Source organism: Chelonia mydas, chromosome 12, assembly GCF_015237465.2.
Source record: "Chelonia mydas isolate rCheMyd1 chromosome 12, rCheMyd1.pri.v2, whole genome shotgun sequence".
NCBI lineage: Eukaryota > Metazoa > Chordata > Testudines > Cheloniidae > Chelonia > Chelonia mydas.
Genome location: NC_051252.2, coordinates 13,178,605 through 13,201,090, shown reverse-complemented (window position 1 = coordinate 13,201,090; position 22,486 = coordinate 13,178,605). Strand labels below are relative to the sequence as shown.

The following is a 22,486-nucleotide window of genomic DNA, read 5'->3' as shown; positions in this document are numbered from 1 at the left end:
GAGAGCTCGTCCCATCAGCTTGAATTTGGAAGAGGGAAATAAAGACAGCTGACATGAAAATTTTTCATCTCTTTGCTGTCTGGACTCTTACAAGGGCTGGAGCTAAGAAACAAAAAAAGCAGAGATCACCAGGGTCAACCTGGCTTACCTCTAAAAAGACATTCAGTTCTGACAGATTACAACATCTTTATCACATTTTGGAACCACAGACTGAACTCTTTTGTGTATATATGTTGCCTGCTTTAATCTGTAAATAACTCTCTCATTTCTTTTTCCTAGTTAATAAATCCTTAATTAGTTTATTATATGCTTGGCTACCAGCGTTGTCTTTGGTGGGAGATCTAAGGTACAAATTGATCTGGGGTAAGTTTCTGGTCTCTTGGTATTGGGAGCAACCTGAATATTTTCTGATTTTTGGTGTAAGTGACCATTTATTACTCAGTCCAGTTTACCTGGGGGCAAGATAGACTGGAGCGCCCAAGGGAATTATCTGTGACTCCATGGTAAGACATTGCAGTGATCCAGGAGTTCATGTTTGTTACTGGGTTGATGAAATCTAATGATAGAATATACCACGAGTTGGGGGGGGGAGGAGGGGCTCTGCCCTGCTTTTGACAGTCTGCCCCGAGATTGGCACTGTCAGTCATGAGCCACTTCAGACAGCGTGACACAATAGTATCCAGTTCTACACTCTTCTTAGTGTATGTCTCCACTGCAAACATGGGGTGTGGCTGCAACTCATGAAGACACATCCCAACAAAAAAGCCATGGCAGCACAGACTTTAGTGTGGGCTAGCCATACAAGTTACTAGTCAGGGTTCTAGATGGGCATGTCCAGTCCATGCTGAAGCTCGCAATGCCACAGCTTCACTGCTTTAACAGCAGAGCTAACTAGATTCAATGTAGCTAGATTATGTCTACATGAGCTACAATCACACACCATGGTTGCAGAGTAGACATCCCTTAGGGCTGACCCAACTTTCTTTGACTTGAATGGCAATTGGACTGGGCTCTTCATGAGAAGTTCTAATTATGCTGAAATGTGAAAAAGGGATGCATGATTTGAGATGAGACGAACAAATCTGTTTTTCTCATTTGAACCCAAGTCTCATCTACTATAATTTACAATGCTACGTAGCTTTCTTGGGTTACTGCTTTATGTTCTAAATGCAATGTAAAGGCTTCCTAAGCAAGAAAGTTGTACTGGACACAAATGATAGCTGCATATAATTTGCATATTATTTGTTTATGCTTGCAAACCTGTACCTGCACATGTATTACATAGTCAGATCCGTAAATGCCTGACCTGAGGGCCAAGTTTTGAAGATGACTGAAAATTTACAGCTTAACTTACATATATAGAAAATCTCTTTTGCATGCATAATCAGGTCATTAGGCTAAGTTACCTGATGTGTGTGCACAAGTTTCCTATTTCAGCTTGAAACAGATACACATAAAAACTGAAGGCTCTTTGAAAATTTAGCCCTTGATATTTCACTTCTGATATTAGAGGCAGACGCATTTAAAATATGTTTTTCTTAGATTTTCATAATTTCCCGAACAGAAGCATTTAATTGCCATAAATATACTGACTGACCTGTTTAATATTGTTGGACACTGGGCTAGGAACAATACAGTCATCACTGTCAGTTATTATTGATTCCATGGCATCAGTTGCCTGTCTTTTATCTTGATCTGTTGGGGAAAAAAACCGTTAAAAAAATTCTGTATTTGCAGTCCATCTGAGATTTGTTGAGAAACCTAGGAGCATAATACTAGTTTTTCTAATAAATATAGATTGAGAGAGTCATGCAAATCTTTTCTCATTTGCAGACCATGAAACAGGCAAATCGATGACTACTAAATGGTCTAGAAAGTCCCTTGTTTTTCTTCTGATCTACTAAAAACACTAATGGCTATGATCGTAGAAACAGAGATACAATTGTATCAAATCTCCTGTGATAAACAACAGTGTAAACAAAGATTAGTTTAATATAGGAATTAGGGCTGTCAAATTATTTAAAAAATTAATCATGATTAATCCCAGTTTTAATTGCACACTTAATAACAGAATAACAATTTATATTTATTATAAATATTTTGGATGTTTTTCAACATTTTCAGAATATATTGATTTCAATTACAATGCAGAATACAAAATGTAGAGTGTTCACTTCATATTATTTTTTTATTACAAATATTTGCACTGCAAAAAAGATAAACAAAAGACAGTTCAATCTACATGTCAAGCATGAAGAGGCACACAAAAGTTTAGCGTATCTGGCGTGTAAATACCTTGCAACACCAGCTACAATAGTGCCATGCAAACACCTGTTTTCACTTTCAGGTGACACTGTAAATAAAAAGCAGGCAGCAGCATCTCCTGTAAATGTAAACAAACATGCTTCTCTTAGCGACTGGCTGAACAAGAAGTAGGACTCGTGGACTTGTAGGCTCTTAAGTTTTACATTGTTTTGTTTTTGAGTGCACTATGTAAAAAAAAAAATCTTTCTACATTTGTAAGTTGCATTTCACAATAAAGAGACTGCACTTGTATGAAGTGAATTGAAAAATATTTCTTTTATCTTTTTTACAGTACAAATATTTGTAATAAAAATAATATAAAAGTGAGCACTCTGTATTCTGTGTTGTAACTGAAATTGATATATTTGAAAATGTAGAAAAACATCCAAAGATATTTATAATAAATGTCTTTTGGTATTCTATCATTAACAGTGCAATTAAAACTGTGATTAACTTTTTAATCAAGTTAATTTGTTTTGATTTAATTGCTTGAGTTAACTGCGATTAATTGACAGCCCCTAAAAGGAATACTGCATTAACCTTTGATTTCCACTGTTTAGGTTTCAGCAGCTTGCACATAAATGACTACATTGCAAAATAATTTTTCAGAAACAGGTTAGGGTTGGATTCAGGCAGACACTTCTACCAAGCCTTCAGCTCAGTTTTGCTGGAGTAAAAAAAAAAATAAATAAATAAAAAAAAAAAAGCAAAGGGAGTTAACTCTTGATTTTTGCAGTCCTAATGGGAACAGAAGGCCTAACAAGAAGCTATAAACAACTGAATATAAAAATCTTGTATCCTGTTCCTGTCCTTATTTAGTAGACAAGGACTCAGCTTGATTCCCTGATACTAAGCTTAAAATAAGAGCTAGAACAGGATGACCTGACTTTTGTAGTCTGTATATAAATCTGCCTCTAATAACTTGAAGTCACAGATGTGATAAGATGTACTGCCCTCTCATTGTCTGAGATGATCTCTGATATTACTGTTGGCTGTTATCTGCAGACAAAAGAGGAACACTTTTTAAAAGAGTCTTTAGAACATCACTCTTCTGAAGGGAGAATATAAAGAGTTTAAAACAGAAGCCAGGTTTCCTTTAATATTTTATGAAACTAGGTCAGATACCAGATTTTTGCATTCAATTACTATATAGCTTCCTGTTGGGTTAAGAATAACACCAACAAACCCACCCAGGTACAGTCATGAGGAACACCAGAATATAATTTCTGTCATGAACCTTCTTATAATGAGGTAGCTCCCACTGTCAACAAAAATGCTTAAAATGGAAAGAGAAGTAGCTTTATTAATTAAATAGATTCATTTATAATTTATAAAAATAAAGTTACCTTCTGGTTCCAATTCCTCAGTTATTTCTGTTTCATCTCCAGAAGTAGCCGAGCTCTGGTCAGCCAATTGACCCTCAGATAGCCGAGAAAGGTCATCTTTTTTCTGCTGAATTTCTTCAGAAGTTTCCTTTACTTTATCATCTGCCACTCTTTCCTGTATAACCTCAAATAAGGCAAGCAATATAAAAGTAGGTATATTTATAGACATTCTGTGGTATTTATAACACCTACTAGAATAGGAAAAGCTACTGAGACTTAAAACTTGAAGATTTATGGCTGGTATGCATTATATATGTGACCTGTTAGTAATGATATAGCTTAAACAGGATAGAGAGCAATGAAAAGCTCATCAATTATCAACTGCAATAACAAATATCTGACAGAGTAAAAAGGACAAATTCATAACAATTTACATTTCTAAAGATATAATTCATAAAATCTCTTGGCATCTGTCAACATAAATGCAGCCTCTGATGGTTTCAAAACATTTAACTTGTATTTTAAACCATTTATTTTTAGAAAAATTATTATTCAGATGGTATTTTTATAACCTTGATTAGCCTTTATGCAGTGTCTTCATGAACTGAAAATGGCACTAAAAAAGAGCCGGTTTAAAAATTATATATTTAATGCATCAAAAATCTAGGGTAAGAGAAGGCTTTAGTTTATAATTTTCTCTCAAGTTCTCTTTCCCCCCCTCTTTTAGATCCACGGAAATCACAGATCATGGTACCTTTTCCAATATGTACCAAATCAGGGATATTACACCCACCAATTCTGCTGGACTAAGTTTTATCTGTTCTATAGGGAGCCCAGTAAAGCTTGTTACCAGATCATTTTCTTTCTGGGTCTGATTTCTCTCTCCAGTCAGACATTTGAGCTGCACCTGTCCCCCTACAATATTGGGGCTCCAGGGCTTCCCATAACCATTCTATTCTTGGGCCAGGTGAGTCCCTCCACTAGTCTAGACCACTGCAGCAATACAAAGTAACTTTAAGAAGCCACTGAGGACTCTTCCATCAATTGAACAGTTCTCTGCTGGTATGAAGCTGGCTTTAGGCCCTCCATTGGCATAGGAGACACATCAGAGCTGGGACACTGTGTGCTCCAGACAATCCTTGGCCAGTGGACCATTCTTTATGAAAAACAGTGGCAGTGGCAGAGCTCCCTTTTTGCAGCTCACGAGATGATCTCCTAACAGATGGAGCTCCTTGTAATCTTGGCTCATTCTATTTGGCCTGCTCTGCCTTAAGGGGAGGAGGAACAAACAGAAAGAGTGCAGCCAGGGGAACCAAACCCCTTTAAATGTGTTCCCCGGAGGTAAATGGGGGGGAATTAGCTTGCTTATTTGCCCTCAAAATAAGCTTTAAACAGAGGAATATGAATGTAAAATCAGGAGCACTGAACCACTGTTCTGTTAGCTCACCAGACCGATAATTTGTCAGGAGCACTGACAGGACATAGCTGCTGCCAAGTTTCTGCCGCAGCCATTGCTGGCAGTAAGAGAGGTGTAATCTAAATGTCTTGGATTTGGAAGGAAGGTCAGGTGCCAGAAATGATTATCCTTGCACAGGTTTGCAAAACTATTTAATTATCCTTATTTTCCTCTGGGGAACAAAGAAAGGTAAAGTCTCCAGTTCAGAGTGATGGCAAATGTGACTTCACTAGTGTGATACACTGGACAGGTAAACCAAAAGGTAGTTATCCAACATTTCAAGCGATATAAAAGAAAAGAAAGGGTAGGTTTAAAATAAATTATGTATTTAATACTTTTCTTACCCTTGGTATTTTACGTATTCAGAATATATTCCAAAATTGGTGGAATTTTTTTGCTCTTATCTAGTGATCATCTTTAAAAGGAGGGAGGAGATGCATTTAATTCAAGTGTTAAAAGCATAAGGAATTATGTAGGAATATTACTAGCTTAGTAGTGGTTGAGAGGAAATAATGTCAGTCACTGAATCACCTATATTCCAATGCATTTAATGAAATTTCCTCCATCCAAATACTGATCCAGGCTTAGCTTGCTAAATGTATTTTTTTCTTCTTTCTATTTCTTCTGCATGTACAGTTGGAAGGCTACATACCATGTAAAGAAGCAGTAAGTTGGACAGCAGCCCATAATGGCAGTATTATGCACGGTCCTTCCATGAACTCTAATCCTTCTTGGCACTGTACTTTTGATTCTTTAATATATAACATGACATGTCTTGTACGCCTGTATAAAACCATTTACTAAAACATTCATTTGACCTGCCTGACAAATCAAGTAATTTTTTTCTCTTAGATTCTTATCTTGGATTTCCTAGTTACTTAGCAGTTGATGAACACACAGCACTTGGATGATAATGTTGATACCAACTTCATTCCTGACCACTTAGTCAATTTCTCTACTCTAGTTATTCATCAAGAGAACCAATTAAAATTCTAATTACCAAACAATTAGAATACCACTGTATTACAGTTTTACTCTTAGCGCATGACTAAACAAATCTGATATTGAATTTTCTGCTACAGCTATCAACATATAAACAGAATTCAAGCACAAATTGGTATATGACATCATAAAATTTGAACCACCTCATACCTCTGGAACATTTGAAACGGTAAGTGTATCAGCCTTAATTTTTTGTGAAACTTCTTCATTGTCTGCATCAGCAACAGGGCTCTGAGGTATTGGCACACAATAAGGAGACATAGTTAACTGATACTACAAAAACTAACACATAAAAGGCAGGCTTTCAGCCCAGCTTTCAAATGAACCTCCTTTTAGCAGCTGTAATTATTTGTATTGTCAAAAAGGTCACATGAATATCTAAGAACCAGAGTGTACCATACCCAGACAAAGTAAATAGACTACTAAGGTTTACATTTATTTCTAACCCATTTGTGTTTCTGATTCTCTTACACTAATACAGTGCTGCAATGTCTGGGCTATAATCCATACAAAAAGCTGTTTTGATTTTTTTTTTTTTTTTTTTAATTAATGGAAACTTCTACTAATATTATTTTTGCCAGGAATTTAGGTCATTTGGACAGCAAAGCTGGGCTTTTCAAAGAACAGAGTTGAGCACCTAAATCCTACTGAATTTCAATAGGGTTTGGGCACCTAACTCCCTTTGAAAATCCCAACCTTATGCATCAAATTATACCTGCAAATCACGTAGACAGACTCCAAATAGCAAAAAATGTTTCTTCAAATATTTGTGGAGCAAATTAGGAAGGGGTGGGGGAATGGCCCTTGTGAATAAATCTTGTCCCAAAATATGTTTATATTACTTATATAGAAGTCTAATGTGACTAAAGTTACATTTAAGTGGAAGCCTTACATATTTCATATAAACACTCACACACACTTCTTACTTTCATTTTTCAGATTTAGGCTTTTGAAAAAGTTTGATTCCATCAGTGCTGAATTTGATCTTTTATGGTGAACTTACAATAGACTGACTTAGTTTATACTTATGCTCTTTGGTATTTATTACTGTTCAAAACAAAGCTTACTCTGACTAAAATTTAACTGACAGTAGGAAGAGTTGTAGATCAACACTGATACTATGTTTTTAATATGATTAATTAAGGTTATGAAATGCATTTATGAACAGAAGAACGTAACTGTATATAGGCCAAATATAATTAATACACCATATTAACAAATAATAAACTACACTTAACACTCATCTCAGGACATTTTACAACTGATGTGAGAGACTCCATTTTAGTTAACTGGCTTCAGCTGATTAAAATAGTAATTATTGGTACTATAATTTGTTTAAATTATTGCATGAGTACATTTTCAACACACAAACTCTTAAGAAAATACTTAAATCTCACTGGAATCGGTAGTATGCTGACATCCATAAAAGACACTTTCTTGTCTGCTAGAGCAGTACGCTGCCTTGGTTTGGGCTTTGGTGCCTAGGATAAATCAATATAATTAAAAAAGGTGTTTGTCAGAATGTAGTACTGGCCCTTTAAGAACAAAGAGGCCAAAGCACCCATGACTCATAAGCTGCTTCCTAATTAGCACCTGGACCACAGAAATGGGGAAGAAACAGAGAGTGGACGAGTCAGTCAGGAAAAGGGCAGGTGAGAGTTGCTTGGGAGCAAGTGATCTGTAAGTGAGAGCTTCCAGACACCAGGAGACTCCAGCAGGTCCCTGGAGAAAGCTGTAGGTGGTTACTAGAGGAAGGCTGAAAGCAGGAGAACAGCAAGAGGGGCTTGCTGACTGACCACTCCAGCCACACAACAAGCGCCAAAAGCCTGGAGAGAGCTGAAAGCCAAAGAGGCAGGCATGCCTGTTCTGCCACAGCCTACCACCTCATAATTCTGCTTCTGAGTGTCTTTTTTTCCTCTCGCGCTCTCCCAATGTCTGTATTTCTGTCAGTTCCTTCTCTGGGAACTTTTAGGTGACTGGTAGAAACAGTGGAAGCTAGCATTGTTTGGAAAATTAATGAACAATACTGAAATATTTCCCTGTAAAATCTGATTGAGGATTTGGAATTTACTTATTTTAAAAACAAAAAGGTAAATAATTTGAAATGTCTAGAAAATGATTCTATCTAAAAAGGTTAGTGTTTGCTTTGTCTCTCCTATACAATTGTCTATGTGTACAGAAGACTTTTAAAAGCTTCAAAAGTGACAAAATAGAGGCCTTTTCTTCCAGCAGAAATCCAACTGGTGGTTGTATGAAGTATTTCTACTAGTCTCTATTAAATGCACTGTATTGTAGGGATTAATCCTACTTGGCAAGCTTGATGGGATGACTTACTGTAATAGGTCTTTTCTATCTCTAGCTTCTTTGAATTTGTTAGATTACTTACTGTCATTGATGAAGTAAAAGAAGGGGTCAGGATTAGAGTCTGCACTTCTTCCTTCACTGGTAATTTAGTTGCTGTTGATTTTTCATTTTGGATGTAACTCACTAGGTCTGCTGCCATTGCTGATCCACTTGGAGGTAGATAGGCGAACCTCCATTTTAGTTCAACGTTGATGGTGCCAGAAGAATGTCTTTCAGAATCTGTTAGTTCAAATGTACCTGAAAGGAGAGTGCAAAACCCATCTAGCTATATAGTTAACATGCAAAGTGAAACAACAGCATGTAATACAAGAATTATAGAGGAATGGCATTCCGTTTCTTGAGCTCTGTGCAGCACCACAACCAAGACAGGCTTTAGAATATTAATTCCAAGCAAAAGGATACGTCCTATAATTTCAAGTCTCACACGGAGAGTATTTTAAAGCAAAGGATTTTGAGGGCAGGCCATAACTACAATAGGGGAAAAGGTAGTGCAAAGCAGTCAAAGCTTAATGTACGTGCCACTCTTTCCTCAGAGGGAGTTACCTTGGAGAACGAAATTTCAGTTCATGACAATGTAAAAGAATGCCTATTGTTGAGGTTCCCTTAGCGAATTTGTTCAAGATTGATTGGTTACATCCACAGCGTACGTTAGAATGGGAGCCCAACAAATCAAGCATATCAATGGTGGGATCCAAATGCATACAGGTTGGAGGCCCCTGTCAACAAGGATAGTGAAGTGTTTATGTGCTAAACTCTTCATGTTTATTCCTTCCTTCGGGATCACGACTGGGCTCAGGTTTCAGAGTAACAGCCGTGTTAGTCTGTATTCGTAAAAAGAAAAGGAGTACTTGTGGCACCTTAGAGACTAACCAGTTTATTTGAGCATGAGCTTTCGTGAGCTACAGCTCACTTCATCGGATGCATAGCATATCGTGGAAACTGCAGAAGAAACTGACTGGGCTCAGGAATTGGAGACAGATGTGTGTGCGTAATATTGTGCATATGGCCCATAGGTTCACATACTGGGTCTCACTAATGAAGCATTCCTGAGTCAGCATGGATGGAAGGGCAATCTATAGGGACCAAAGGAATGGATCAAAGAGGGGGAATACTTTTAGACCAGCTGATACCCCTTGTACACTCTTTGGCAACCTGGTAACAGCCACTGGATGTGACTATTTTTCACCTCAGTAAAAATGATTTAGGAATGTGTGAGGAAATCAACTTGATGATCAGAGCTAAATGGAATTTGGCGCAGATTTTTTGGCGCAGAATTTTTTCCCTGGAGTGATGATTATTTGGTCTGAACTGATACAACAGAGCATACAGAAGGAAGCCATAAAGCCTCCATGGGTTGAAAAGGGTAGAGCAGTGGTTCTCAACCTTTCCAGACTACTGTACCCCTTTCAGGAGTCGGTTTGTCTTGCATACCCCCAAGTTTCACCTCACTTAAAAATTACTTGCTTACAAAATCAGACATAAAAAATACAAGTGTCATCGCACACTACTACTGAAAAATTGTTTACTTTCTCATTTTGTCTGTATGTAATTTCAGTTTGTACTGGTTTCGCCAGTGCTTTTTATATAGCCTGTTGTAAAACTAGGCAAATATCTACATGAGTTGATGTACCCCCTGGAAGACCTCTGTGTACCCCGAGGGGTACACATACCCCTGGTTGAGGACCACTGGGCTAGAGAGTACATGAATATGGAAGTGGCTAAATTCATATGTGACCAAGAGGATTGGTAATTACTCATCTGGACTTATCAAACTGGGCACCCGAGTTATTCAGAGAGGATGGGATACACCTAACCAATTGGGCAACAGATATACTTTTGTTTGATATTGAGGAAGAAATCAGCAAATATCTGGGAACCTTGACGTGTATGGGTGAGGGGGTTGGGGTGAGGAGAGGAAACAGCCAAGGTCAAGTACTTCTTGTGGAAGGTATCCCAATATATGTACCTAAGGTATCCATAGTGCATATAAATCCATTCTCCAATCATGATGGAAGAAACATGGGTGGAGATGGATGAGGATAAGGGTAAATATATGGTTATGGTCGATCGTGCTGAAATTTGGGGATGGGTAAGAAAATAAAAAGTCCATATCTTTTAATGGCACACATTTTTTGCCCGCCTGTTTGCATGAAGGAGGTATTGTAGCTGATGTCTACCATATAGTTTTCGAGCAAGGCCTCGCTGACGGGGAGTGCAATTTGGGCCAATGATCATGTCTGCAAGATGTTGATCACTTTGTACTGTGACGCTGACTTCTTCAAGCGAGATTTGTAGTGAATCCACTACTTTCTTAAAGAGGTCTTGCAACTGCTTGCAGTCGTCTGCTCTAGATGGTGGGAGAGGAACAACAGCTTCATCAGGAAAGATGAGGAAATGTTGATCACAGGTGTAGCCTCCTTGTTTAGTCTCTCCTGCTGTTCCTCAAAGATCCTCAAGAATTGGTATCTATATGCTGCCCATGGGTCCCAGTATGGCCACTGAGGTGGTGCAAAGGGCCTGGATGGGGGCATCAAGGGTGTTCATACCAAGTGGATGGGCCTTGTCTACCCTGGTGATAGACTGATCGGTTTCTACGTGGCTAGATCAATAATGTTGTCATATAGAGCCTTGCACAGACACAGAGTATAGGTAATACCCACCATCTACCTTGTCGTCGCTTGACGGGGTGTAGCAGTCATGGAAGGTGGAGGAGATAGCCTTGGTAGTATATGTAAGTCAGGGGACTGGGACGTAATCAGTACTGCAGTCATGTTGATGCCTAGCAAAGGTGATTCAGGCGTCTCCGAGACCATCAAGTCTTTAGGGAACCAAAATTCCTTTGGCATCAAAGCAGCTGTTGGCTGAGCAGAGACTATTGAAGTGGAAAGAGTCAATGGTACCGGAGGTATTTTGCGGGCTGACAAATGGCTAGCAGATGTTGCCCTAGCCTTTTGTGGGGCTGAAATACTCAGTACCGATTCTCTATAAGACTCCGTTAGTTCAACTTTAGAGGAGCTGCATTGTTCTTCGCAGATCCTTTCCCCTCGACAGTATTGATCTAGCCAAGCCTGTCCCCTTACGATCTTTGGGCTTATTGATGGTACCGGTACCTGAGGATCATGCAGCCTTGTGGGTACCTAGTCATGGGTCATTCGGTACCAACGTAGTCAACCTTGTATGAGAACTCATTCTCTTGGCTGATTCCCTACTCGGGGGACTAGTGGCCTGCTTTTTTTGAGACTTTTTGAGAGGAATCCAAGGACTTCCTCTTTGAAGTCACCAGAGAGTGCTGAGCCAATGATGTTGACGGGATCAGCCTCACCAGGAATTGCCGTATGGGGGGGAGGAGAGTAATGTCCCAGGTCTGGAGGCTGGTCAGAGTTAGCTTTCCATCATGAGCCGTCTTGACTTTAGCTCACATTTTTTTCAAGCTCTCAATTTAAGTTTGAGGCAAAATGTGCACTTCTGAGGCACCTGTTACTCTCTGAGGCAGCAAATGCAGTGGGAATGGCCACAGCTGACAGGAATGGCTTCTCAACAGGCAAGGCAACATTTAAACCTGGGGGAGCCAGATCCTTTTTAGGGTTCACTTCCCAAAAGGGAAGAAACTAAGTAAAATTAACTTACACTAGGGTAATAACTAGGGCTCCGTGTCTGTCACGGAGGTCATAGAAATCACACATTCTGTGACTTTCCGCGACCTTTGAGACTTCTGCAACGGCCAGTGTGGATGACCCCAAGGCTGCCAAAGCAGCTGACCTGGGTGACAGCTGCTCAGGCAGCTCTGGGTACAGCCACATCAGCTGCTGCTGCAACAACTCCACAGGAAGCCACTTGAGTGGCCCTGCAGTCAGCCGCACCAGCTGCTATTTGGGCAGCCCCAGGCAGCTGGCCCCAGGGATCGCCCGACCTGGCCCCGGGGACTGCCTGAGCAGCAGTCCTGGGGTTGGATGGAGCAGCCACTGCTCAGCGACCCCTGGCAGCTAGGCCTGCTGGCCCCCGGCAACAGTCCCGGGGGCAGCTGGAGCAGCAGCAGGTGGATGTTCCTGCCAGTGGTCAGAGCAGCCGCTGCTGGGCAGCCCCCAACAGCTGACCCTGGCACCACCCTGTCCCCCTGAGCAGTGGCTGGCCCCGCACCCCCCATCCTCCCTGAGCAGTGGTCCCCAAGCTACTATTTATAGTACAAGTCATGGACAGGTCATGGGTGTGAATTTTTCTTTATTGCCTGTGACCTGTCCATGACTTTTACTAAAAATACCCATGACTAAATTATAGCCTTAGTATAATTATTCCTCAAGCAAAATAAGAATTTTTTTATGTGGGAGGGGGAGCAAAGGAAAAGGAAAGGGGGAAAAGAAAAAGTGGTAACAACACTAACGGAAGCTCTATTACGGTGTCTAATACTGAAGGAAACATAAGAAAATCCTAAGAGAACTCTGCCAATGGGTTCTGCTAAGGCTCCTTCTCAGGCCAAGGGTGGTTGAGAAGGAACTCAGGGTGGTAGCAACAAGGCAGAGTACTAGAAGAAGAGAGCACATGTGCAGGCTGAATGGACACTGCTACCTAAAATCTCTGATCTGGGGTGCAGGGATGCAAATACACCTAGAGTGGATCACCCGTAGGGACACTACTCGAAGAAGAGCAGCTTCTATTCACCTTTAGTCACAGATTTAACTATTTTATTAGTTACAAGTTGGACAAGAACTTTAAAATAAGATTACGAAGCAGCTCTGAGAGTCCACTGCCCAGCAAACCTGGGAAATGTTTTCCTATTTTAAATGCACATGAGAAACATCTTTCCCTAATTCAAACTACCACATATATTTTCTCTTCAATACATAATAAAATTACATTTTTAGAGTCTCAGCATGGATCTCTGCAAATGATTTCATTAAGTTATTTTCCAGCGGTGCATTAAGGAGCAATAATTATCTATTGTAAATAAATAGGTTTTCTAAAAATATAAGTGATACATATAAACAGGCATCCTAACCTACATAAACTACAGCAGCACCAATTAAGTGCAGCTAAGTATAAGATTAATAACCTATATGCTAAATGTTTTTCTTTGACAGCATTAGTTTAAAAACAAAACAAAAAAGAAAAGTAGAAATACCTTTCACTTAGTTTTCAGTTTACTAGATAATTCAGAACTTCACAGGCAGTGTTTTAATATTTCAACATATTCCCAAATTATTGCCACTATATGTCCAAATCCCGCAATCAGATATATAGGAGAGCAAGTGTTCATCCGTGTGGATCTGACTGCAGGACCATGGGCTCAGCTGACACAGTATTTGGACATATGTCTTAGAAGTGACATCTTAATAAATGTGCAAAATATTGCTCTACCTCTCTAAAATGAAGCCTCATCATAAATATCTTAAGACTCCCCCCTCAAAAAAGTTGCATTTATATTCGTTTTAGTCTGTGGACTTTTTTTCACATTTATTATCGGTCTGCTGCATAGCATGGGTTCAAATGACCTTACTGTTTTCTTTGCTCTGTGGCTGAAAGATGACAAAGGGTTTCTCACGTTAACGTCCTGATTGATTTTTAAGTGCACTTCAGTTAAAATGATTAAAGGAAAATCCTGAAAAAATTAAGTCAAAGGATGGAAGGTAACCATGGAGGAAATTAGCATGCTTTTACTAGAAAAAGGAAGAAAGATCACTGGAAAAAGAGAGAGAAAACAACTACAAAATGCTTTCTATTATAAGGTTATTGCCTGTCACTAAGCATTTAAAAAGAATGCCATGAAAGTATATCTTCAAGAGATCCAGATAACTTTTTTAAATCACACAGATGCATTCAGGAGGATTTCCAAGATTTCTTTTAAGAAAACTCATTTAATCTATATTTGTTTTCTATGTACTTTACAGAGGCCCTGTTACATTTTAATAAAGCAGCAAGGTCAGAAATCTAATGTTTAGTTTAGCACTTTCCAAGTGATATTAACACTAACAATGCTCTATTACCACATTAAATACAAATGCTAATAATGTGGTGTCAGAGAAATACATCACACTGACAAGTCAACCAATCAGGATAGATTTCTGACAGTCAAATCTATGATCAAAAAGTCAAATGCATGGAAAATATTACTAGAATAAAAAAAATATAGATGGTGTCTTAGCAATTAACTCAGTCCCTATTAATGAATGATGATTTATATCAGCCAGGCTAAATTATCATATAGTATTCATGCCACAGTTGAAATGCCCATTCATAGCAGAAGAACACAGGATCAAAAGGTAAAAAGATGTTACCTGTCATTAGTGTGAGCAGGCTGAATGAGAACTTTGCCAATGAGTTTCTGTTGGTTTTACTTTTTTTTTTTTTTAAACTCATGGGGAAGTTTTAAAAAAAAATACAATTGCCCCCATCATTCCAAGAAGACTTGTGCAAAAAGCTGGACCTTGCATTCAACCCTACAGATTGCCAGCTTTGAATCATTCTGCTTTTCTGGTGGTAATTAGATGCAAAGCAAAGATCCCCAACATCAGAATTTCAATTTATGTTTATGTAAAACTGGGAAAACACAGTGATGAATTAAACACATAAAATATATCATGAAGCGGTACATGTAAAGTTAGTTAGCTTTGAAAAGGTCAAATTCTTACCTGAGATATATCTGTCATGCGCTAAAGAGATAAGAGGAACAATGGCTTTCCCTACATAAACACCTTTTTCTGTTTCACCATCATCAAACACATAAAAAGTCAAGGATTCTGATTTTAAATATTGGTCTAAATCTGCATTCATTGGCACTGGAAAACACATGTGATCGTCAAATTGAGGGCTGTTGCTGCTATGAATGATGGGAGTATCATGGTCTGCAAAATCAAAGAACTTGTAGACAACATAAGGATTTGGCTGAACGTGGTTTTTTCGGGACTGGAGATTGTTACAACATTTTATTGTAATATGAAGCTCATTTAAGTTGCCATCTGCTGAAGCGCTGACTTGGTCAGTTCTGAGTATCGGTTGCTTTAACTGAAAAAAGCACATGTTAATTAAAACCCATTAGAATTCTGATTCTGGTACAGAAGAGCTATATAAAAAGCAAAAACAGCTGCCTGCTTGAATGACAACCAAACTACTATTTAACTAACTTAATCTGTCAAAACTTTACTTGAACAATAAATTTCAGTAACTTTGGTTATAAGCATAGGGGAAGAAGAGATTAATCCTTTCCTATCTACTACTTACTTGTTTTCTTCTTGTAAAACTTTATGAATCATGTGCCAGTCAGAGCTGGGCAAATAGTGGATTCTTCAGTTTGCTGACAATTCCAATAAATTGAAAAAAGTTTCATTTTGAGTTAAACCAAAACAAATTCTTTTGAAATTTTCACTGAATCGAAAAGTCAGAACAAAATTTGAGTGGGGTTGAATGAAATGTTTTGTTCAACCCAACTCAATTTTTTTTTTTTTTTTTTTTATGTAGGGCATTTTAAGCAAAAGAAAAAGGGGACTAGATTCACAAGATGACTAGAGGAGAAAGTGGCAACAGCAGTCTTCGTATAACTTTTAACTCACTTATGTTGCGGGAGTTATGGATTCAGTTCCCCATCTGCCTGATGTGGAGCAGGAATTTGAACACAGGTCTCCCACAGTGCAGGAGAGTGCCCTATGTATTAGAGAATCAGAGATTCTAGTACGGCTACTTCTCAATTTTGCTGTTGAAGCTCTTCCACTTTTTATAAATAATTAATAGTCATTTTAGCAGGGACTCCAATTTAGGTCTCCCACATCCTAGTAGAGTGCCCTAAGTCATTCTCCCTCTCTTTTCTTGGTCCAATGACTATTCATTAATTATTAATAGTGGCAATTCACAGTCATCCTACCTAAGTGCCCTAATCACTGGGCCAAAAGTTATAAGGAGGCTGCCTTCTCCTAAAGCTCTTTTGTGACTCCAACCCAAAAAACATTAAACGAAACAAAAAACTTAAATTTTGGGGGAAACTATTCTCCAAACTTGACATAAAATTGGGAATAGTTTCTGGTTGACCAAAACAGCATTTTTTGGCAAATAAACTATTTGCCCGCCCCCCCCCCCAAAAGGCACCCAGCTCTAACTCAGTCAGTCTAAAAAACTATTATGGTCATTGTTCTATAGGTAATCAAATGAATTATAGTATAAAATTATATTAGTATTTTTAACCCTAGAAATTTTGAAAAAGTCACGCATCTCAACCTTGACTTATTCCTATCCCTATTCAATGTCTCAATATAATTTTTAGAATTATAACCTCATTTGTACACGTTTTTCAATAATTTAAAATTAATTATCCAAATTAATTTCTATTGTGTCTCTATAGTTATACCAGGGATTTATTTGTCCCAGTTATTTCCCATCCCATGACCCAAAGCCTTTATTTAAAAAAAAAATCAGCATATGAAGAGCAATAATAAAATGTTCTGAAGTGTAGCAATACCCTACAACTGATATTGGTGCAATAGTACTGTAAAGCCAATGAAATTTTCTTAATTTATTACATAAATGATCAACACCTTGCATATTCTGGGGCAAGGTGGACATACATTTTGCACAAGACCTGTATACTCATGGCACCGTTGTAGACTAAGAATTCCACAGCAGCTTCAATTGTAATTTTAATATTAATGTTTTAAAATTAAATACAAAAATGAGTAATCCAATAGCGCTCAGTATCTCCCCTCTTATTTATTTTGATATTAAATTCATTATTCCATCTCCACATTTTTAGTTTTTGATATGCCAGAGATACTTGTACTGCCAGCGCGTGATTGCATTGCAGAAGTTGTTGGAGGAAGGTGGAACTTTTGGTTGAGGTGTGGCTTTTGATATCTGGACAATTTGATTTTGTGGGATAAATCACATTAGCGGAATCATTCTCTAGAACGATCAATTAATGTTGTCACTGAAACCTACAGAACATACAGTTTCAGATTTATCAACTGAGAGAATGGGGCAGTGCACACCTCTCAGAGCTATTGTTTCAGGCTACTAGACTCAGGGAGACAATCTGTTTGTAACAGATTGTATTAGGGTCACATTTTCAAGATCACTGTATTTTTGTGGCCATAAGGGCTAGGGTTTTTTTTGTTATTTTTAAATAAATGAAAGCTTAGATTCTGGAGCACAATACAGCAACTAGTTGTGAAGGTGAGGAATATACTGGGCCCTTCACATGATATTATTACCTGTGTTCAAATTATAACAGGAAATATTTCTGAAAACAACAGAGATTCAGCCAGGTGTGTGGAAGGTTTCTTTCCAACCTATTTCCCCACAATATACAGATTTTAATGCTTGTTTTAACAACTGCCAGCAGCCACCAATTAAATGACCACACCGCACCTCAAAGTGTGTGTGGAGGGGATTGTTGTCTGGCTGGCTGAGGGAAAGGGAACAGTGCTCCACAGGTGGGAGGGAGTGAAGAGAGGTCAGAAGCTGCTGCAAAAGGGGGGAATGGGTCAGCGTGGCAACACTGACTCATCCCCTGGGACCGGAAGGGTAGAAAAGAGACAAACCCAGGTGGGATAAGCCCTTTTCCACAGAGCAGGCGAAGCAGCACCCATCCTCATTCCCTTTAGGTGGCAAAAAAACATTTTTGGTCAGGACCTGCTGTGGGCTTTGCACTAGTCGCCCCTTTTTAGGTGGCTAGGAAGGAATTTTTTCCTCACCACCAGTTTGGCCTAGGGGGAGTGGAGGTTTTTTTGCTCTCCTCCAAGTGTGTTTAGGAAGGGCTTTGTTAATGTGAAGCATGAAGGGAGTTAAATGAGTTGCGACATATAGTCTAAGTGTGGGGCGGATGTCCAGTGCAGGTATTCCATAGGTAGAGCCCTACCAATTTCACGGCTGTGAAAAACATGAAATCTGATCTCCCCCTTGCTGCAAGTGCTGGCCAGGCTGAGGAGGGACAGGACTTGTCCTTCCCCTGTAAGACTGCTTTCAGGGTGGGTGGGGGAAATCAGGCCCACCTTCGAGTGCCTCCCCCTTCTGGAGGAATCTCTGGGGCTGGGCAACAGCCCTTGAGGTTCCTGCAGCTGAAGGAGGTTTGTGGAGATGAGTCCGACCTCTCCCTGCTGCTGGGAGCACCCTAGCCTAGGGTTCCTAGCTGTGAGTCCCCGCTGGGCTGGGGAGGGTACCTTTTGGGTTGGGACCCCAGAGTTACAACACCATGTAATTTCAGATGTAAACACCTGAAAACATGAAATTGACCAATTTAAAAACCCTCTGGTCATGAAAGTGATCAAAATGGACTGTGTATTTGGTAGGGCCCTATCCATAGGGAAGATATACAGTGACTGGATAAATGGCTTGGTAAAAGGCTTAAAAAGGAGGTATTGGTTAAAGGAATGGAATGGGGTGGATTTGGGGCTCCTATGAATGGTCTGGCAGGAAGCCAACCCCCTTTCTTATAGCCTACCTTAACCCTCCTATGAGAGGGGGGTGAATGGTAAGGTCCATGTAATGGGTTAGCTGGGTGGGACCTGGACAGAAAAAGACAGGGGGCTAGCGGAAGCCCCCTGGGTAGTTACTGAATGAACATGGGATTACCTGCACTGTACACTTTTATCTGCTGGGTACTCCCAGACATCTAATAATAAAGTTGCGGCCTGATTAAAACCATATCAAGTGTCTTCTGTCCTTCTTTTGGTATAGCTGGACAATGAAAAGACTCTTCAATTCTTGTAAACACAAAGCCAGAGTAAGAAATTGCAATACTGTTGGTATTATTAACAGTTACATTATTTTTAACAACTACAAAGTGAAAATGCTTGCATTGATCTAAATATAAGTTATTGCATCAAATTTCTCAGTTTACACAGATGTAAATCTGGAGTAACTCCATTGAAGCCACTCCAGATTTACACTAACAAACTGAAAGCAAAAACTGACTCACTATCCCATTAAAGAAAGTGTTTCATTTTGTTTAGCTCAAGTTTTTTTGTTTCCTAAGCCAATGTCAAACACATCTGAACTTCTCCTCTTTTACTCCCTGACTGTGGCTTACTATTGTTATGATGCATAAGTAATAGTCATATGTTAAAGTATGTTAATAGACTTCATCTGGATGAATTAGACAAAAAGGAAAAAGTTAACAGTTCAGTGTAAAAAATATTAGTTTATTGTAGTATATTTTAAGTAACTTTATTGTAAATTTGTGAAACTATCAAAGAAAAGCCATTTGGTAAAATTATTTACTGTACTATGCTAAACTGTTTTTGCAACATCAGTCTAACTGATATAAGCAAACACAAAATCCTGTATTTCTACTATCGAATTTCAAATTATGCATTAAGCAACAGCTAGTAGTTTTAGTGACAATTAATGACTGATGGTTAAAACCTATTCTCCCTGACACAACCATATACTATATCATACAACTAGTAAAATCAAAAACTTTTCTTGTTCAAGATCCCTTAAAAAATAATGAAAAGAGTTTATATACACAGCAAAAGCTAACAGTGGAAGGAAGCTATTGAACCTAAATAAAAAGTTTTGAACAGCTTACTCTATGTGAATACCAAAAATAAATTAACTTACCTGTGGGGCTTTTTCATGTTTCTTTAAATTGGAAGTTATGTATCCCAGAGCTTTTGATCTCTCTTTGTAGAGTCTGATAGCCTGATCCATTGGAACTCGTAACCTGACCCAGTAATCCACTGTGCCATAGTTTGGGATATGTCCTCCAGTTCCTATAGAATAAATATTTTATTATATATAATATTACATACAAAAAATGTCATTACATAAACATTTCAGTAGCAAAGCAAACACTAAAAAGTTAGGAAGTGCTAGAATTAAGGTTGCCTGTGCAAAATTAATTCTACCCTCTTGTGAATATGCATATGGTTTGTCAGCACTGCATCAGTAGTCTATGGCAGAACCAGAAACAAAAGCCAGCTCTCTTGCAGCCAACTCCAGTGTCTAAACAAAAGAGAACATACTTTTTCTTCTTGTCCATCCTCTGCACTGAATGAGGCAGAGGTCTTGTAGAAAACAATAGGTGATCATGTGTATATGCATATAATAGTTTTAGTTATAAGGTGGGTGCACAACTGGTTGACAAACAGTACTCAAAAAGAAGTTATCAGTGGTTCGCTGTCAAACTGGGAGGATGTATCTAGCAGAGTCATACAAGGGTCTGTCCTGGCTCTGGTACTATTCAATATTTTCATTAATGACTTGGACAATGGAACGGAGAGAGTGTTTATAATATTTGCAGATGACACCAAGCTGGGATGGGTTGCAGGCACCTTAGAGGTCAGGATTAGAATTAAAAATGACCTTGACAAATTACAGAATTGGTCTGAAATCAACAAAATGAAATTCAATAGAGACAAGTACAAAGCTTAGGAAGGAAAAATCAAATGCACAACTACAAAATGGGGGAATAACTGGCTAGATACTATTACTGCAGAAAAGGAGCTGAGGGATAAGGTGGATCACAAATTGAATATGAGAAAACAGTGTGACGCAGCTGTGAAAACAGGTAATATTCTGGGGTATATTAAAAGGAATGTTGCATCTAAGACACAGAAGGTAATTGTTCTGCTTTACTCGGCACCGATGAGGCTGGCGAATCGTGTCTAGTTTTCAGTGCCACACTTTAAGGAAGATGTGGACAAACTGAAGAGAGCAACAAACTGATAAAATGTTTAGAAAACCTATCAGAAAAGGTTTGGGCATGTTTAGTCTTGAAAAATGAACACTGAGGAGGGATTTGATAACAGTCTTCAAAATGTTAAGGACGTTTTAAAGAGAATGGTGATCAATTGTTTTCCACGTCTACCAAAAATTGGACAAATAGTAATTGGCTTAATCTGTAGAAAGGGAAATTTAGGTTAGTTATTAGGAAAGACTTTCTAACTAAAAGAATAGTTATGTGCTGGAAGAAATTACCAATAGAGATTGTAGAATCCCTGTCATTGAAGTTTTTTTAAGACCGGGTTAGACAAACACCTGTCAGGGATGGTCTAGGTATATTTGGTCCTGCCTCAGTGCAGAGAGATGGATTAGATAACCTCTCAGGGACTCTCCCAGCCCTGCATTTCTATGATTTTATATAATTAAAAACTTTATTAAACAACAACAAAAAACACACACTGCCTGAAGCAGAAAACAAGCATGGAACAGTTAAAGTTTGGCAAAATTATAAGCAACTGAAAACACATAATGGAAAGTTTTCAGTGTTTTTGCAGCCGTGGTGGCCCCAGGATATTAGAGAGACAAGGTGGGTGAGGTAATTTCTTTTATAGGACCAACTTCCGTTGGCGAAAGAGACAAGTCTGAGCTACACAGAACTTGGGAAACCTGAAGAAAAGCTCTGTGTGGCTGAAAAATATGTCTCTTCCATCAAGAGAAGTTGGTCCAATAAAAGATAATGGAAAGTGTTAGGTAAGCTTAACTATAGGTGGAACTATCAGCCAACAGTATCTGGGTAAACCAGATATTTGACACCTTGGAGGGTGGGGCAGCAGGACTGAGTGGCATTTTTTTTTAAACATAACTCTGATTAAAATGGAAATTGCTAAAATAACTGCATTAAAATGCCATAGTGATGGGAAAATATCCCATTGGGAGCATTTAATGACAAATAAATATCTAGTGTGTCATGGAAATTTCCATCTGACGCAATGAAAGAGAAGAGGAAGTTACTTACCTTGTGCAGTAACGATGGTTCTTCGAGATGTGTGTCCCTATGGGTGCTCCACTGTAGGTGTATGTGAGCCCCTGGGCCTCTAACTGGAGATTTTTGGTAGCAGTGTCCGTTAAGCCTGCGCATGTGCTCTACCTCCCTCATGGTCTGCCTCGAGGCTCTCTATCTAGCACTGTGCAGGCGAACGCCATCCACTTCCTTCTCTACTGCAGAGCCCTATAGAGAGATCTGAAGTAGAGGGGCGGAGGGTGGGTTGTGGAGCACCCATAGGGGGACACATCTCAAATCCCAAAGGAGTAAAAAAGGAAACTAACCATTAAGGAGAACAAAAGAAACAAAAACAACAACTACTTATGCTAATGACACAGATATGGAAGGGAG

General features: G+C 38.9%; 1 protein-coding gene across 11 annotated transcripts in view; it reads right to left on the bottom strand.

Moving 5' to 3' along the window:
* Window positions 1-22,486, bottom strand: part of RPGRIP1L (RPGRIP1 like) — a 138,859-nt gene that overhangs the window by 49,153 nt on the left and 67,220 nt on the right. For 9 of the 11 annotated variants that reach the window (XR_005222324.2, XM_043526400.1, XM_043526401.1 and 6 more), the window contains 7 exons: window positions 19,990-20,141; window positions 15,075-15,447; window positions 8,474-8,688; window positions 7,485-7,568; window positions 6,238-6,318; window positions 3,651-3,813; window positions 1,598-1,695 (listed from right to left, as the gene is read on the bottom strand). Coding sequence is in view for 10 of the 11 variants with exons in the window: in XM_043526400.1 (XP_043382335.1) it covers window positions 1,598-1,695; window positions 3,651-3,813; window positions 6,238-6,318; window positions 7,485-7,568; window positions 8,474-8,688; window positions 15,075-15,447; window positions 19,990-20,141 (1,166 nt within the window). In the remaining variant the exon portion in view is untranslated. The remainder of the gene's footprint in view (window positions 1-1,597; window positions 1,696-3,650; window positions 3,814-6,237; window positions 6,319-7,484; window positions 7,569-8,473; window positions 8,689-15,074; window positions 15,448-19,989; window positions 20,142-22,486) is intronic. The other 2 variants (XM_043526405.1, XM_043526404.1) reach the window with 1 other exon arrangement.